We start from the raw sequence: 17,536 nt of genomic DNA on the forward strand, positions 1-17,536 counted from the left end.
AATGTGAATTATTTATTTTATCAATAAAAATCATACATATTACAGACCGCCATATAGAAAACAAGTTAAATTGTATTAAATATTAATTCAAGGAAATTATGTCAAGTATGGACAATAGGATTAGAAGTAAACAGATCTTTTTCTTTTTTTATTTATCTTAAAGCTCTTGTTTAAGATTCTCGTAGTGACCCAAACGTACTAGTTTGAGGACTAATTTAAGTCGTGCGGGCATTAATAAAGTAGGAAATATGGTGGCGCCACCTGCAAAAATGCCTAGTAAAATCGATTAAACCGGAAACTGTGTAGTCGCTCGTGTACAGGCCAGGAGTAAGCGTTGGCCACATGTGTTTTGCAGACCGCTTTACCGTGGAAAAAGTTCGTCGAAAATGTCGTGTTTACGTAATCCGTGGTAACGTGACGTTGAAACGGTGCTCCTGAACTCGTTGCTGTTGTAACAAAATTTTTAACCTCCATATCAAACAATCCGGGAAAGATACGTAAAATATAAAGAAGAACTCAAAGAAAAATTACTTGTATTAACAAGATGTATTCTGATCGTCTACTTTAACTTCTTCGTTTGTACTCGGCACGCACTGCGTATATTCTTGTGTTTCTTCGACATATATCATCTATAAAGTAGGTAGATTAAACATCATTTAATTATTCATTATCGGTTAGAAAAATATTTGTACCGGCTGATTTTCGATCGTCTAGTGAAATCGCCGAGTCAGCGTGTTCTTAACCACGCAACCTACTGCCTCGTGTACATAAAACGAGAATTCTTCGTACATTCAATTGAATTTTAGTAGAAATTTTTTCGTCAGAAATTTGTTCTTCGTTGAATTTCTAAAGAACATTCTGGTACGGCTGAATTAAAAAATTATAAGAGAAAAAAAAGAGACGTTATAGGTATTCAGTAACGACCGCGTGTGCACACCGCGCCTTCTGGAAAGAGCGATTTCTCGTGACGAGTTTCGAGTGGGCGTTCTATTCGTCAACGAAAAGGAGTAACGGCTAGTGTTCTACGTTTGTGTTAAATTTAACGCCAACTTCTATTAAATTTAATGTGTTCGTGCTTTGTCAAGCACGAACTCGAAGGAGACATGCATCCAGTCTGTAGTATGGAGGATATCCTTAGATTGATGTTTTAAAGCCGAATCGACACACGATACGTCTCGAATCTCTAATCAGACAACGAGGCTGTTCGGTTAGATTAATGTGTCCGAGGGTGTTCGACGTTCCTCAGGACTCCTCAACCGCCTGAGAGGAAGCAATATCTTATAAAACTTTTTTGAATAAAATCCTCGTGTTCGGACCTCGTGTTTTGTCTTTCGGCGCGTACTATTCAAAATGGCGGCCAAGGTGGCCAGTGGCACGCAGGGAAGTGCCGAGAAGGAACAGTGCCCCGGAGTCTCTTATGCAAGTATCTTGAATCCAAAAAGTGGCAGCGAGACCCGAGTTGTTAACAAGGGTAACAACAAGGAGAACATTGGTAGTCAAGTAGTTCAACAACAATCTGTACCCATCAAGGATTGTATTGCTTCTCAGAATTTCACTGTTAAAGGGAAGTCTTATCAAAGAACTGGAAGAAGAATCAACCCACAAAACAAAATCGAGAAACGTTATGGAAACGAATTACCAACTGCCATTGAACAGAATCAGTTAGTTATTCAGAAGGGGAATTTAGTTGAGGAAAGACAAGAAGCCACTGTTGAACAAATGAATGGTGATATAGGAAGTGACGGAGAATTTCAGACAGTAGCACCAAAAAGTGCTAGAAGAAAAGAAAAATTAAGAGAACAACAGCGAGATTTTAGAGAAAGGCAGAAACATCGTGATCACAGACATCCTCTTCGTGGTCATACTGGAAGCAATGAGAGGTCGTATAAGGAACGAGATCGTGGAGATAGAGGAGGTATGGACCATGTTGTGGGAAATAAAGATATTTTGAAAGACAAGGAAGAAACAGAGGCAGAATCGGAGATTCAATCTTCAGCTCCTGTTAAATATGTGGAAGCTCCTTTACCTGCAGTTAATCCTTGGACTAAAAGTAAAATTATAACACCAGTTACACCTGTAAATTTACTCACTACCATATCTTCAGGGACTGTGTTATCTATGGAAAAACATACTGACAAAGAAAAAAGAGTACTTCAACCTCAGCAGCAGCAAGGGATTGTTGGTGAGTACCAATACTCATTTATTCTTAGTATTTTATTAGTAGTAGTAGTAGTATTAGTATTATTATTATTATTATTATTATTAGTATTAAAGTATTTATGTGTATTACTTATGCACTATTCAAGTCTTTGTTCAAGACAAAAGTCTCAACTTTTTAACATACTAATATAACAGAGTTGCATGCTTTTCATAAATTTTAATGTCATTACATTCCAAATATACTATACAGCTTTGGAAATACTTTTACAGAGGTATTTCATTTTGTTTGTTTCTTTTAAATTCTAACACGAGTAAGTCATGGTGGTTATCAAATTTATTGTGAATAGGAGTACTGTGTAAATAAGCTAATCAATTTTTGTAAGTCCTTCTGTGTTATGGTATTTGTATCAATATGACTTTGTACTTTACACATGCGATGAAAAATATTCTTATCTAGTCAGAGTATATGGAAGTACATTTTCAGAAGTACTGTTGATATGGATAAAGTATTTGGAGAAGGGGAAACTGTGGTACTTATACAATTATTATTATATAAATAATACTTATAATGCAACATTTACTAATATTTTATCAAAACAATTTTAAAATTACTAAAAAGCTTACTTTTTAAAAATATTTACTGTTTATTAAAATGCTATTATAAATTATTACATATAGTATACAGGACAAATTATAAATCTTGATGACTGTAAATAATTTCTAAGAAATATGTTGCACAGAAAAATATTTTTTAAAAAGATTACACCTAGTCAAAAGTAATAAGTGATGCTGAAATGTATTTTCTTATTAACTTGTTTATTGATAAAATATCAAGGTCATTGGGATTTTTTAAAACAATGTATAATTTTTGTGCCAAAACTTGGAAGAACAGTTACATTTTGATGTATTAGCGCCTATTTCGCTAATAATTATTAATAATTATTAAAAATATTTATAATAACGTTGACGGTTTGATTTAGTTACTTTCTTTACAATTAGTAACGCTATTAATCGCAACAGCAATGTCGTTCTATTGTCTCCGTACAATCGGCACACGTTCATAAACTATACAGTTATTGGAGAACGGCATTGTAATGAAATAATAAAGTTGAAACAAAGTTGATATTTTTTGCATTTAATTTAATGAAAGTCAATAGAAATCATTTTGATCACTTACTGCTTCGGGTCATTTTTAATTCATTCATGATTGAAAATGAAAGATAATTCTTTCTCATGAAAAAATTGACTATCATTTCAAATTTTTATGCAGAACATATTTTTCATATTATTTTAGGAAATATGTTTTAAAAATTCACTTCAGTATCATATATAATACTAACATACATTTAACATGTAATTTTTTAATAGAACGTATTTTTTAAAAATATGTGTACGATTGTATAATGATTTTAGAAATGTGATTTGAAAAATATTGCAAAAGCTTACATAAATGAGCTATGTTGTTTAAAAATCCAAGGAAGAAATAGAAGAGAGTTCTCGATTTCCTTATCGTGCATTTTCTATGGAAAGTAAGAAATGAAAATGTGTGCTATTACGCTGCGCGCAAATTTTGAAACTGGTTATAGACGCTTAACCATAAAGACGATTGATCTTAAACATTATTGTAGACGATTAATTTTACAAAAATTCTGTGAAACACATTTCTATTTGCAGATTGTAAGTAGTTTCTTAGTTTTGAGCGGAATTATTGAGAAAGTGACCTAACTACGAACAGAGTGGTGTATATTAAGTGAGACTTGTTACGAAATCTGGAACACAAGTAGAAGCATTAATAAATAAATAATAAGAAAAATTAAAAATCAACATGATATATTACATTAATTCTGCGATTTAGAAATTCCTTATTTTAATATTTTAATATTTATTAATTAATTTAAAAATATAATCTTCCTGAAAAAAACCTTTTACTAAGTTCTCTAATCATGTCTAATTCAATAAAACGAATTAATCATATACGTAATATACTAAAAAATAAGTAGTAATAGAATTTTTGAAACTTTTTATATGTAACTTTTGTAAAAGTTGTAATTTATTTCTCGTGTTTGATGCGATATTCTTACATAAGAATACGCGGTGTTAGTAAAAGTGAGCAAATTTCGTTATATAATGTAACAGCTTTTACAATGTTTAGTCAGATGTAATGTTATTTAGGAAAAAAACTGCATCTCCATGTAAGAGTACAGGTGGACGTTATACGCATCGGTAATTCAGGTGTTCGATCATTATAACAATAGTAGTAGGGAATTTCGAATGGTTGATTCGATTGTCTTATCTGAACACTGTTGACAAGTCTTCGGTATACGTGGCCAGAAAATAACCATGTTGGCAATCGAGCACAACACACGTCACCTATAGTCTTTCTTCATTTGCATAACAAATTTTTGATCCCCTTCCCGAGCGGTCCTTTCTCTGCTTCGTTAAACTTTCAATCACTTGATCCAACATTGCTTCAACATTAATAGCGCTATATATAATATATCTTATTATTATTTCAGGCATTATTTAAGATATATTATATATAGCGCCATTAAGAATCTACGTCAATTGATTTTTTTTTTCAAGTTAATTTATTTAGAAAATACATTATCATACACGTTATGTAAATTGAAAGTATTAAAACAAAAAATAGCTAAATTAACTAAAATTAAACAAAAAGTAAAATAAAAATTATAGCGAGCGATACAGCAAAAATTTATGAACATTCAAATGAATGTAGAATTTGAAAAAAATATCAAGTATTACGTACAATACAACGTGTCATTGCAATAATATTAGCGATCGAAAAGTTATTTATAATTTATATTATGAAAGAGGGGCTGTAAAATAGGAAGGAATTAAATTACTAATAACGTTAAAATAAAATGAAGCTATTGAACTATTGGTAACACTAAGTATGTAGTTAGAAAAGAGAGATGTTTGACAGTAGAGTTGCTGCTAAACTAACTAATAAGGTTACTTAATAAATTCGAAATATTAGAAATACTAGACCAGATAACGATTGGGCTATTAGTAAACGAGCTATTAGTTACGATTATGAAAGCAAATGTATAATATGACAAGCTGATGTGCAATTAACTAGTTAGTACAGGTGTATATTTATTATTCAGCACATCTTCTGCTGTAAAAACTTGTTAGTTTATATTAATACATTAAAAAACATACTGATAACATACATTTTTATTTGGAGAAAAAGGCTAGTATATCAGCTGAATGTTACTTTTAGTTTACTACATAGTAACTTTTTAGAATTGCGAGATCTAGCATAAGAAGGAAAAGTAGCTTTAACGCTGTAATTAAAGTTTTTAATAACCAAAGCTAACCTAAATCTAGTTAATGTTCTTTAGTTAATGAACTTACGGTCCCTAGGTAATGGATCTACATAAAGAAATCAGTTACTTCGTAGTTCAATTCATTTGGCGAATCCATTGTTACTTTATACTTAAAAATATCTGGCAGATTAAGTTTCATTATTAGATTGTCATCGATCAGTTCAATTATTCGATTTATGTGCAAATAGTGAAGACGTCAAGGACAACGACATTGACACTCTTTTTAAACGGTTCACAGTAGGGAGTAGCACGTGATACAATTATAAAAGCCTCGTAACCAGGCCTCTGAAGTTGGCACTTCAAAGTGCAAATTTATATAAAAAACAAACAGTATTGTTTGTCCACATTTGTCCAACCGAAATATTTGTTCGTCCATTTTTCAAAAAGTGTTACGACGAAATTAAAACATTTGACATTAGCGCCTCCAGGAACAATTATGTTTATTTACGAACATTTGAAAAGCATCCTTAATTTATTGCAGTGTTTAAATACATGTATCTTATAGATTTCTACTAACTTTTTTTATATATATATATATATAGTACCTAGCCAACCGTGCGCACCACAGAGAGCTATACGTTTTTTTCCGCGCATTTTTCCAAGTATCGGGGACTAATATTCATTACTTAAAAAACAAAGAAGCCTAAAAATTATTTAAGTAGTCAATTATATTTCGTGGTAATGATTTTATTTAACGATTTCACATATTGTTTATATAAAATATCAAATTAAAAGTATATATTAAATGTAAAAAAAATATAGGTAAAATTAAAAACATTTAAGATGACTAAAGACAAATAACACGACTTCAACGTGAAATTAATAATTTATAATGCATCTTAATATTTTGTTGCAGTATGGTATCGTTCGATTAGAACTTTAATTATAACTGATAGTGTAACTTTTCAATTAATTTTACCATCACTAAATTGGTGCATTTTATTATATACTGTACTTTATAAAAGCAGAAAAAGTAGCACAATTAATTGGGAACAATTCCAGGTAAACAATAACTAATAATAACAAGAATAAAAAAGAAAACGCGTTGCTAAAATTAAAAAGGGAGACCTCCACGTTCGGTCACGCAGAGGGTCTTCACAGAGGGGAGATCTTTCCGTTCGGTTGGCTATGTGTTAATATAATTTTACAATCATTTTCAATACATTACAAAAATGAATTACCGTAAGTACACCTTTCCTGACATTGTCCTTCGGATGGCATACCTGCTCGTTGTAAAGCAAACATCTAGTATCGATGAACAATAGCAGAGGAGATCCACCCACAATGGTACATCTGGAAGGAATAGATTCCCATCCCATAAAAACCCTAATGGGAAGGATAATCCCTAGACGATGCAAATAAATCAACTAAACATAACGTTACTCTGCATCTTTAACTTACCTCCACTGTGAGCGTTAATAGCGTTCACAGTTAGCAACATCAATGGATTAGTTGCAACCTGACTGACCGTTACCTAGTTGATAATTCGTAACATAGTTGATAATATTGTCCATTGAATGACTTATGTTTCTATGTCTGTCAATTCTGTTACATGGATTATTAAAAACGACGATTGGACAAACGATTCTAATGTTTAATTTACAGAAAATGCAATAAGAGATATTTATGAAATCAATAAAAAATGTCGATTCTTAAAAGAAGGAAAATTTAAGAAAACTTAAAATTTTGCTTGGACAGTCGTGAAAAAACGAATACTGTTTGTTTTCTTTTTTAATAAAAATTTGCACTCCGGGATGCTAACTTCATAGGCCCTCTCATAACTGTATTCGTTATTACATTCTTCGCTGTAATTCAGACGTTCACTCTCGAATTTCTCTAGGATCTAACCAATGAACAGCGAGTACGATTGCAAAAGAAGAGTGAATAGTTTCACATTTACAAGAATAAAAGATCTATATAACATACATCATACACATATTTCTAAAAGTTTCCCATGATATATGTTTAAATACTTTCAGTTATTATGAATCACAGCAAATGCTAAAAGCTAAGGTGACCTGAATTTAAAAAATATATTTACAATCGATTTTATTTCGTGCACTGTTCATAGGTTAAAGAAATATCTGATCGTTTCTATGTTTCAATTAGTACTTTTTTCCTTACTGGTTCCAGTATTCACATATGTTCACATTATTTATTTGTTAGTAGATTGAAATGCGCATTGCAAAATAGTTGCAAAGCGAGTGGTATAATAATCTCACGTCTACGAGGGAAAATTATAGTCGTTGGTTCCCTCATTATTTCAGCGTTCCATATATTTTATTAAAATGTTTCGCAGAAAGTGAGAGTGGTGAGAGGGAAACCTGTTTCAAGTTGTAGACCTTCTACCTTCGATAAAAGTAGAATCGTAAAGGCCAATGAATGCCTTTCAAACGTGTATGCATTTATGTTAAATAAGAATACAAATAGAAAAAAGTAGTCGTAGTGTCAAGATCACTTCCTTTTGCTTTTGAATGTGATTACATGACGTAATACATGGATAATATCAAAATAATAGTAGAGTAGAATACTAATAAGAGCTCACAATTTCACAAAAATGTTAAAGTAGAATATTCCAAGTTATTGTATTTAAAGCAACGATAAGAATTTAGCCTTGTATAAAATATAAAATATATAAAATATATACAATACTATATAATATATACAATAATATATAAAATATATACAATACATGTTTATACATATACGTGTTTAAAATTATTGTAAAATTAATATAATTTTGGTGTAACTTGTTTATTACCCGAACATTTTTGCCATTTCAAATTTCGTCGTTATTTGATACGTTGCTTACTATGCAAAATACTAAATAAAATTGGGTAATGTATAGTATCCGATATTGCAAAATTTTATATCTGTATGCGTGTGTTCAGGGGTATTTTAAATCGTTAAAATCGAAAATGAGGATAATTTTTTTATGGAAATGAACGATTTTGAAAATTCGGTCTTATGCACATCTGGCAGACGAAGACTTTAAATGCAAAAATCCATGTAAGATCGTGATCATATAGAGCTGTAAGTGGTAAGCGGCGAAACAATTAACGGCACGGCTAATGCTAATGTTCCAAATGTCAATTTTGCCGTTCAAATTTGTACATACAGCTCTCTGTATGATCACGGCGGCCAAAAAATAGAAAATAACCTAATCCAATAGTTGCGATTCAAATGCATAATAAGTCACACAATAGGTTAAGAGTACCAAATTTTAAGAAAGGAAGTATCAGAATCCATGAGGACGTCACATTAACAAGTCGACCGAAATTTTTTAAGCCTTATTTCTGTTAAAAACGAACCTAACTTTCGACTTCAGTGACCTCAGAAACTTCCAAAAAGTGTCTCTCTAGCCGAATATTTTGTAGTGCAGATACTATACTATAATTAAAATTTATATTTCTACTAATGAGAACTGATGTTGTAATATATTAATAAGAATTATTGCACTCTGTTTTGTCTCATCTCTTGCTAAAATTAAAATTTCAATGAATGCAAAAAATTATTCTTTTTCTAGAATCATTAGCAATTGACTTGTTTGGTTAATCACGAAGAAACGTAATGTTACGTCAGGTATCGTTAATGTGTTACTTAATGAACCTAGCGCGTTGAAATTCTTACCTCTAAATATTCGCATGAATATTTCATGCTAATTAACATTTTTTGTTTCATCTATAAATTTTCATTTCACCGGTTGCAAAATATATTAAATTGGTATTTAAAAAAGAGAGAGTAGGATATTGATTCGTTTTTACGTCGAACTTTACATGCTATATTTTTAACATTGCTTTGAGCGATTCACTACAGGATCTGACACGAGCAAACAAGTTTTCCTCCGTTCTCCTTGTTCTCTGTTCGTAACCGGCCGCCGGCCTCCTTGTGCGGCACCCATGAGTTGTTCCTACGACAAATTTACGTATTGAATTGACCGGAAGTTGTTGAGCGCGCGTACGCGTGTTATTGTGTTAGCTAGTTATCGATGTAACAAGATGGTACAAATCGGTTGCCATCAAGCTTTCCCGCTTGGTTACTTCGTTTCGTAAGAAATATTGATTTCTTGCATATCTAGCGATATGAGTAAAATTTACTGTTTGCAATGTAACCTTCCGATAACAATGCCGATATTATAAACGAAATTGAGTCACACCATTTATCAGTTCTTGCCTAGTGTCATTACTTAGGCAGATCCCATTAGTAAATAAATAAATAACCTTTTTCTTTTTACTATGGATTCTCTAGACTATGGATTCTTATATTATCATGGAAAATGTAAAATTACTCAGAGTACACATAGTATACAAAAATATATGAAATATTCTAAGTATAGTATTCGTTACAATACTTAGTATGTAAAACAACTGTGTATCTAGATTTCATTTCTTTAATTATATTTATAAAAATATAAATTTGCAATCTAGAAGTAATCAGTCTTCAATGTTATTAAAACATCTTTTAACAAGAGATATTACATATTTCGAAACAGGTATTGATCAATTAATTTAAAAAATTACTATATCATTCAACCGAAAAATCATCGATCTAGCTATTTCTAACGGACTCTTCCTAAATCGAAGACGAAAGGAGCCAGTAGAATGGAGATGAAAATTGCACTTAATGCTGTTTGCACATCAAAGACTAGCGAAGCAGCTGCCAGTATTTACCGTTCTTGGTCGCTGCAAGCGTTTTCGATTCTCCCTTTTTGCCTGGCGGCTCAGTGCACCGTTGACTCTCGAGCTGCAGCTACGAAATAGTATATGGCGGGTTTTCCATTGTGTCTCTAGTCAAAAGAATTCTTTTCTAATATTCACTATTCTTAAAACATATGTATTAAAAAACTCTCTTTAAAAAAAAGTTATTATAGTGCAAGACAGATATATGTGTGAGCACTTAATTTCAAACATTAAATGATAACATTTCGTGCATTACAGAAATTAGAGAAATATTCATTGATGTAACAGTTTGTTCACCGAGAGTGCATCTTTTTATTCGCTTCGAAGTAATAAATCTTATTGGTTATTAGTTGTCTTATTTTTAGATATACCATTGCCAGTAAATTGTATTTATGTGCTCTATGATCATTGTCTTGAATATAAGGTGCAGTAAATTTCATAACATATGGAAAGAACTTTGTATAGTTTTTAGTTGGTGCTAGTTACTATTTTATGTACGCGCAAAATCAGTGGGAAGATTTAAAATGATCTTATTGGGTTCGTTAACCATATAATAGCACACTAAAATTCTTTATTTTATCGGGATAAAATTTTTTATATAGCTAAATATAGTAATTTATTTGAAAATACAAAACTTTCTGTAAATATTAAATTTTGTAATATTAAACTAGATATCGCAAAACATATGAACGATATTTTTTTTAATGTTTTACATCATTAAACGCGTGAAAAAGTTATATCGAACTTGGAAGTTTTCATTATAGGGTTCATATTAACTTATATTTCTGAAGAACTCTGCTTAATAAGTGTTTATATATAATAAAGTGTGTATAAAGAAAAACAGCGAATGAAGATACACGATCGCACCTGTTGCGCGAAAGTGAAGTGACCGTCGTAATGCTATATAAGTGCGTGAATCCGATTATAATATTTCGAATTTAGCTGTTTCTCTCTGTTTCGAATGTGCTTTTCTCTTCTATATCATTATCAAGAAGTATTAGCTTACGCGCGAATCTCTCCTTACACGAACGTTATATAAAAGTTTGAGATATCCTTTTCTACGCGTGAATAACGAAGAACTGAAGTCTAGTGAGCAGAACCGAGTTTTTAACGAAGACGTATCTCATACGAACAGAGTCTTCATAGACGCGATACACAATGAGGATAAATAAAAATAAAAGCGATACTGTTCAACGTGAGTTTTAATTGATTCTTAATACTAACGATAATATTTTTACGTTTCCTTCAGGGTTATTGCTATTAATCATATTTGTAAGATGAGAAAATTTATATTGCATCTGTACTAAGTTTTAAGTAAATAATATTGGAGAAAGAAATGCGAACATTTTTCTGTATTTGTAATATTTTTTATTATTCTTCTATTGATAATTGTTTATAAGACGCGTTTACACTAATGCGTTATTATTATTTTACAGAAGCTTACTTCTGTTGAATTAATTTGAATGCAGAAAAATTGGAAGCCAATCAGTTAAGAAGATAGTGTTATAAAATCGATTTCTCAGCTAGAAAATAATGCATGCTAAAGTACAAAGAGTCGAGGTCCCGTTGAATCGCAGTCGAAAAAAAACGCTCGGGGCTTTTTTTATGCGCGCGCAATTCTTTTTCTGTCCTTACGAGGTTAACCTAAGCCTGCAATGTTTAGGTTCCGTTTCTAAGAGATCGAATTGCTTGGAATGGAATGTTTTTGTTTTTTCTATACGTTGGTATCGCAGAAATCTTCTGTGCAATATCCTTAGCAGATACCCTTTTATTTTCTGTGTTTTAGTATGTATTTTATTTTGTTTTTATTTAGTAAGTTTTCTACTATAGAAATTTATCCTACGCATGTTACTTAATAAATTTGTTGGTCGTTCGTTACCCTTGGCTAATGATTCCGAATCGATTCGAAGTTTTTCAACATATATTACGAAAATTAGACCATGATTAAATACTTAAAAAGTATTATATTGGGTTTTACTTAGTTGGCACCTCAATATTTAAGACTTTAAACAGTTTCGAATTTTGAATCTTAACAGGTAGTAAGTTTTAAAAAATTCGGTGAATCTTGAAAGCGTCAGGATTCAAAATTTCTGAATTATTCTTCATCTGTATCTTATATACTATAAAAACTTAAAATTCAAGGCTTATCGAGATTTTTATATACTAAGTATTTCAGAATATATTCCTGCAGTGACTACACCAAACATTATTGTATTTTACTGATAGTACCAATCTTTTAGTGTACTCAAATTCTATAATACATTATTTTAATGTATCATTGTGCAAGATACGTAAGATTACTTTTGTTTCCATCTCCTTATCTTTATTGATATCTTTCTGCCTGGAATTAATTATGGAAGAGAATTTTTGCCAAACTCGTTAGGTCTAGATCATCGAGACTGTAACGCGAGAAGCAGGACACGGTAATGCGTGAGTTACTTTCGCTTTCGCGGTGATTTGTGTTTTCGAAGCAAACGAAAGATCGACTCGACCGAAAACAGGTCAACAAGCAAATCTACAGCCGGTATCACTTGCGTAACATGCGCCCTATGTTTCGAGAAGTCGTATGTACATTTCTAGCGCACACGTTGCATTGCTTATTTATAGAAAATAAAGAAATCGGGGATAGTGTCAAATTCTCGTTTGTGCGTTTTCAGTTATTGCGTGTTTATATATACAGGATGTTTCAATTTCTTCTAAACAAACTTTGTCAAAACGTAATGTAGATATGGACGATTCGAAACTTTATTAAAAATTTATAATAAAGATGGAAAACATGAAAGGGACAATATTCACTCTTCCAATATCAACTGATTTCATGTTATTAAATTTTTATGTATTGGTAATTATAAAAGAAAATATATTAAATAAATATTCATAAATATGAACTGAATGTACTAATGACTGTATGGACTGAATGTACTGATGACTGTGTGGACTGAATGTACTGATGACTGTGTGGACTGAATGTACTGATGACTGGGTGGACTGAATGAACTGATAACTATGTGGACTGAATATATAATTTTTTACCACAGCTAGCGGCAGAAATGGTGAACGTTGTGAAAGAGACATTTAGTGATTGTATAGATCAGGAGCCTATTCTTGTCTATCCTTTCATAAAAATTTATTTAGTAAAATTTCAAACTGTGTTTATATTTCTTTCTGATTTATACTCAAAGGTATAGATCTAACAGACTGAAACACGCTGTATATACAATATGAACGACGTACTAATAAATTTGTATTTGAGAAGAGGATCATTTGCAAGAAATATAACAAGAATAATTTGTTTGAAAGGAAAACATTATTTTTGATAAATAAGAAGTAAGAAGGCTACAAATGTAATTTCCATATTATGGAATTTTACCAGCAGAATTTTCTATGTTCATAGTCATACGAACACAAACTTTATGATTTTAATAAGATTATATTAGTATTAAATCATTCATTCATGTTGAATATAAACTACGTATATGCAAATGTCGTAGAACTTTTGTTAAATATTTAACGAAGATAACAAATTATTTATTACCCGCCATATGTTATATGGTGTAAGTATCACTTTTCCTTTGAAATGAACATGAATGTTTGATGGTGTAGTAAATATTAATACTAAATAATAATAATAATAAATAATAATACTAAATACAAATATTTTCACGGACTTATTGCTTAGTAACATTTTGCTTAAAAATCTAGCTCCATTTTTTCCATAGAAATTATCGTGTTCGTGATAATAGGACCCAATAAAAAGTGCCGTCCCTTTTGTTTAAATTCTTTGTGCATTTTCTTTGGGTCACAGTCATAGATAAAAGGATTTATGAAGCACGTGTTCTGTAGATAATATAGGTCACGAAGTTACGAATAGATTATAAGTGACACGATAAGAATTGGTTTACGGTTGAAAAGTTTGATGTTAGAAAATATTCTATTCTATTAAAATACTTTGTTACAGAAAACGGCGTCAACACTGGAAATCATCCGACTATTGTGACGGTATCAAAGGATAGGAGAAAATTTAATCAAAAGGTATATGCAATGATTCCAATTGTATGGTAAAATAATAATAATGTTAATATTTTTAATTTCTTATTATAATTTATGGGACACAATTAAAATCTAGTTTGTGACTTTTACAGGCGAGCGACTTCTCAGATATCGGCGATTGGCCAACGTTAGAAGCTTCAGGAGAGGTTGGTTGAAATTATTTGTCGTATTTTTTGAATGCTTACGTTATCTTGTCAACGGAACTTTTTAATAAAATAATATTTAATCAACGCTACTATATTTCATCATTTAGTTTATCAATTAAAAAAATTTGTTAAAAATTACTTTAGTCATATTTGGGATTCTCAGTTATTGTTTTAAAAGTAAAAAAATGTACTATGCAAAAGCTAGAACTCATAGAATGTAATATCCTGTATTTACCTATGAGCGTAGATATTTTGCTATAGTAAAATCGAATGTTGTCTCATTGCGGACGTATTTCTTATCCGTGAAATCATTTGACATTCAAACAATTATTTATTTCCTTAATATAACTTTCTTTGTACATGTCACTAACTAAAAAAATATTTTCCTTTAGAAGAAGACAGCTGTAACAGCACAGAAGCAAAATGGTGTGATTGAACAGAATAACTGCAGAGAAAGTAGCAGTAATGCTGTCGAAAGCAGAGGAAAAGAAAATAAGGAGCAGAACCATTGTCAACAGGATGATGAAGAACATTTGGATGGTAATGAAAAGAAAAAAAAAGGTAACAAGCACTGATTTATTTTCTTTGTTATGACATAAATGATAAAAGATGAGCGAAGAGTTATTTTTTAAGTTGAATCTTTAATATTCTTGTTTCACCTTTATAGTGAATAAGCAAAAATGGGTACCGTTGGAAATAGATATAGCAAAAAATCGAAGCAAAAGAGATCGGTCACCAAAGTACCATAATCAGAGGGAAAAGGGTGGAGAAGGTATTTAATAAATATTTCATGATATTCTAAGTATTGCATATTAAACTTAGAATTATATCTTTTAACAGAAGCAGATTCGTACAGAAATAGAGAGCATGATAGGCCAGCGTACATTACAAGAGGTGGACGGGGTGGGCGAAGTTACAGAGGAAGAGGAGGAGGGCGTGGTGGACGAGGCGCTTATCGTGGTAGCTTCAGGCACAGGCACGACCAAGTTTATATGCAGGTAGTTTTATGTTTACTATTTTCTTATTATCTACATTTCGTATATAACAAAAATAATAAATAATATAAATTATATTAATAATGATGATAAGTTAATGGGAATCTCTCAGAATATTCTTTGAAGAGTAGCGAAAGTAGACCTGATATTGAATGTTAATACAGAGATAAAGAACTTTAAATCTCTAAACAAGTTATTTTCAATTGACACATTTTTTTAGATGCATAAATTTGGACTTTTGGATCCTAATTATATGATGGCTTACATGGGAACATTTTATTTTAATAATGCAAATTTCATTAACATAAATACAACGACGCTTAAGGAATTTCTCAGGAATCAAATGTAAGTTTGATAAATCAGTGAAAAACAAAAACAATACACAATTCTTTTTTTTTTAATATGTAATTTATATTTACACAGAGAATATTACTTCAGTGAAGAAAATCTTTTAAGAGACTTCTTTTTGCGTCGTAAAATGGACGCACAAGGCTTTTTACCTATTACTTTAATTGCTTCTTTTCATCGTGTACAAACTTTAACGACGGATGTTGGACTTGTTATTGAGGCAATTATGGAATCCGACAAATTAGAATTAGTGGATGGATTTAAGGTAAAATAAACGTATATTCGTAATTCTAATAATGCACAAATCGAAATTCGAATCATCATCGCTACATCATTTTGTGTCTTTGGTGAAAGAATTGTGCTAGATAAAATGGAAGAGGATTCGCTGACACCATTCGAGCTTAATTTAAGTTCAATGAATGGAGTTTGAAAGTAGGCCTCCTCACAAATTCATCCCTGGAAAATATATTTTTTACTGTATTATAGCGATTGATTGAGATACGAGTTATCAGCTATTGTTGTCTTTTATGAAATATCAATTTTGAAATATTATTGCAGAATCTCTAAAATCATTTTCAAGAGTTAATGACTAATGTTATTATTTTTTTTTTTTTTTATTAGGTTAGAACGAAAATAGATCCTTTGAAGTGGCCTATCTTGGACGCGGCTGGAAATCCCGTATTCTTAGAACCGTCTGATACTTCAAATCCATCTCAAAACGAAGTAATACTTTCCTCCACGTCCGAATCCGATTTTTGCCCTGCCGCGAGACCTTTATCTACAATTCCTATTCCCCCAGTTCCGCGCGTTCTTCAATCCAACCATATTGTCCCAACAATAGGAAGGCTTAGTGAATCAGAAAGTATATCCTCATTGATAGGCGACAGTTTAAATCCTGACGTACCGGAGTTCATACCAATTTCGAACGAACTGACAGACAAAAATAACGAACCTATTGTATTCGATAATACAAGCGAATCGTTCAAGACAGAAAAACAATCAGTAGAAGTAAGAAGCATTCCAGGACTGTCGAGTGACAATTCATTACTGCTCTCAAGAAACAAAGCCTCGAAACCGGACGATAAAATGTCCACAACAGTCAAGTGTTCTAGTCCATCCTCCGTACCAGAAGTGCAAGTCAACGGAGAATCACAATCTGTCAATGGTGTTTGGAAAGAGGTAATCTTTTTTTCGTGTATTATTAGTACCAACATTGAAATTAAATATTCGCGTTTTTTTAATCCACAGAAAAAACACTTCCACTTTTACAACTTATTCAAGATCTTAAATTGAACTGTACTTTTTTACCTAGAACTATAAAGAATGCAATGAATTTATAAAATGGTCTAATAGGATGTTGTGTTACCGATTAAGTAAATTAGAATATTTGCCTGAAACGTCATTGGTGTATAAAAATTGCGACACAAACTGTGGATCTATTTCAAACAAGTTATTACTATTAGTAATAAGTAATAACTGAGTTCATGAAAATAATAGGTAAGGCGAAGGGTGAAACCATCACATAAGGAAAGAAACGAAGAAAAAGAAAAAATTGATAACGTTAAAAGCGAAGAAAGAGAGGAGTTAGACTTTCAGTTTGACGAGGAACTTGATACGCCACCACCAACTGGCCGTCACAATGCATTTTCTGAATGGTTTGTTGCTATTTGTTTGACTTTCTTTTGATTATATTATGAATTTTATACATGCGTTCATAACTTAAGAGTATATAGTATTCATAAAAAATAGCAAAAAGTATTTATATACTACAGCAAACTCCAGATTAGCATTTTAAAGCAAATTGAATG

At 31.3% G+C, this 17,536-nt stretch overlaps 1 protein-coding gene and 1 long non-coding RNA gene across 9 annotated transcripts in view; one reads left to right on the plus strand and one right to left on the minus strand.

Moving 5' to 3' along the window:
* The first annotated feature begins 313 nt into the window (after nucleotides 1–313).
* Nucleotides 314–17,536, plus strand: part of LOC100650844 (la-related protein 1B) — a 30,695-nt gene continuing 13,472 nt past the window's right edge. For 6 of the 8 annotated variants that reach the window (XR_007224399.1, XR_007224398.1, XR_007224400.1 and 3 more), the window contains exons 1-10: nucleotides 314–2,182; nucleotides 14,148–14,221; nucleotides 14,332–14,385; nucleotides 14,778–14,946; nucleotides 15,053–15,157; nucleotides 15,226–15,383; nucleotides 15,601–15,725; nucleotides 15,804–15,993; nucleotides 16,350–16,907; nucleotides 17,226–17,383. Coding sequence is in view for 5 of the 8 variants with exons in the window: in XM_048406775.1 (XP_048262732.1) it covers nucleotides 1,351–2,182; nucleotides 14,148–14,221; nucleotides 14,332–14,385; nucleotides 14,778–14,946; nucleotides 15,053–15,157; nucleotides 15,226–15,383; nucleotides 15,601–15,725; nucleotides 15,804–15,993; nucleotides 16,350–16,907; nucleotides 17,226–17,383 (2,423 nt within the window). In the remaining 3 variants the exon portion in view is untranslated. Of the gene's footprint in view, nucleotides 2,183–10,977; nucleotides 11,385–14,147; nucleotides 14,222–14,331; nucleotides 14,386–14,777; nucleotides 14,947–15,052; nucleotides 15,158–15,225; nucleotides 15,384–15,600; nucleotides 15,726–15,803; nucleotides 15,994–16,349; nucleotides 16,908–17,225; nucleotides 17,384–17,536 lie in introns of those variants that run through there. The other 2 variants (XM_048406776.1, XM_048406777.1) reach the window with 2 other exon arrangements.
* LOC105665842 lies at nucleotides 9,268–11,320 on the minus strand. Its single transcript, XR_001098781.2, has 3 exons — nucleotides 11,196–11,320; nucleotides 10,181–10,296; nucleotides 9,268–9,420 (listed from the first exon to the last, which is right to left on the minus strand). It is a non-coding gene; the product is annotated as an uncharacterized LOC105665842 (long non-coding RNA).

Source organism: Bombus terrestris, chromosome 6, assembly GCF_910591885.1.
Source record: "Bombus terrestris chromosome 6, iyBomTerr1.2, whole genome shotgun sequence".
In the NCBI taxonomy this organism is placed as follows: domain Eukaryota; kingdom Metazoa; phylum Arthropoda; class Insecta; order Hymenoptera; family Apidae; genus Bombus; species Bombus terrestris.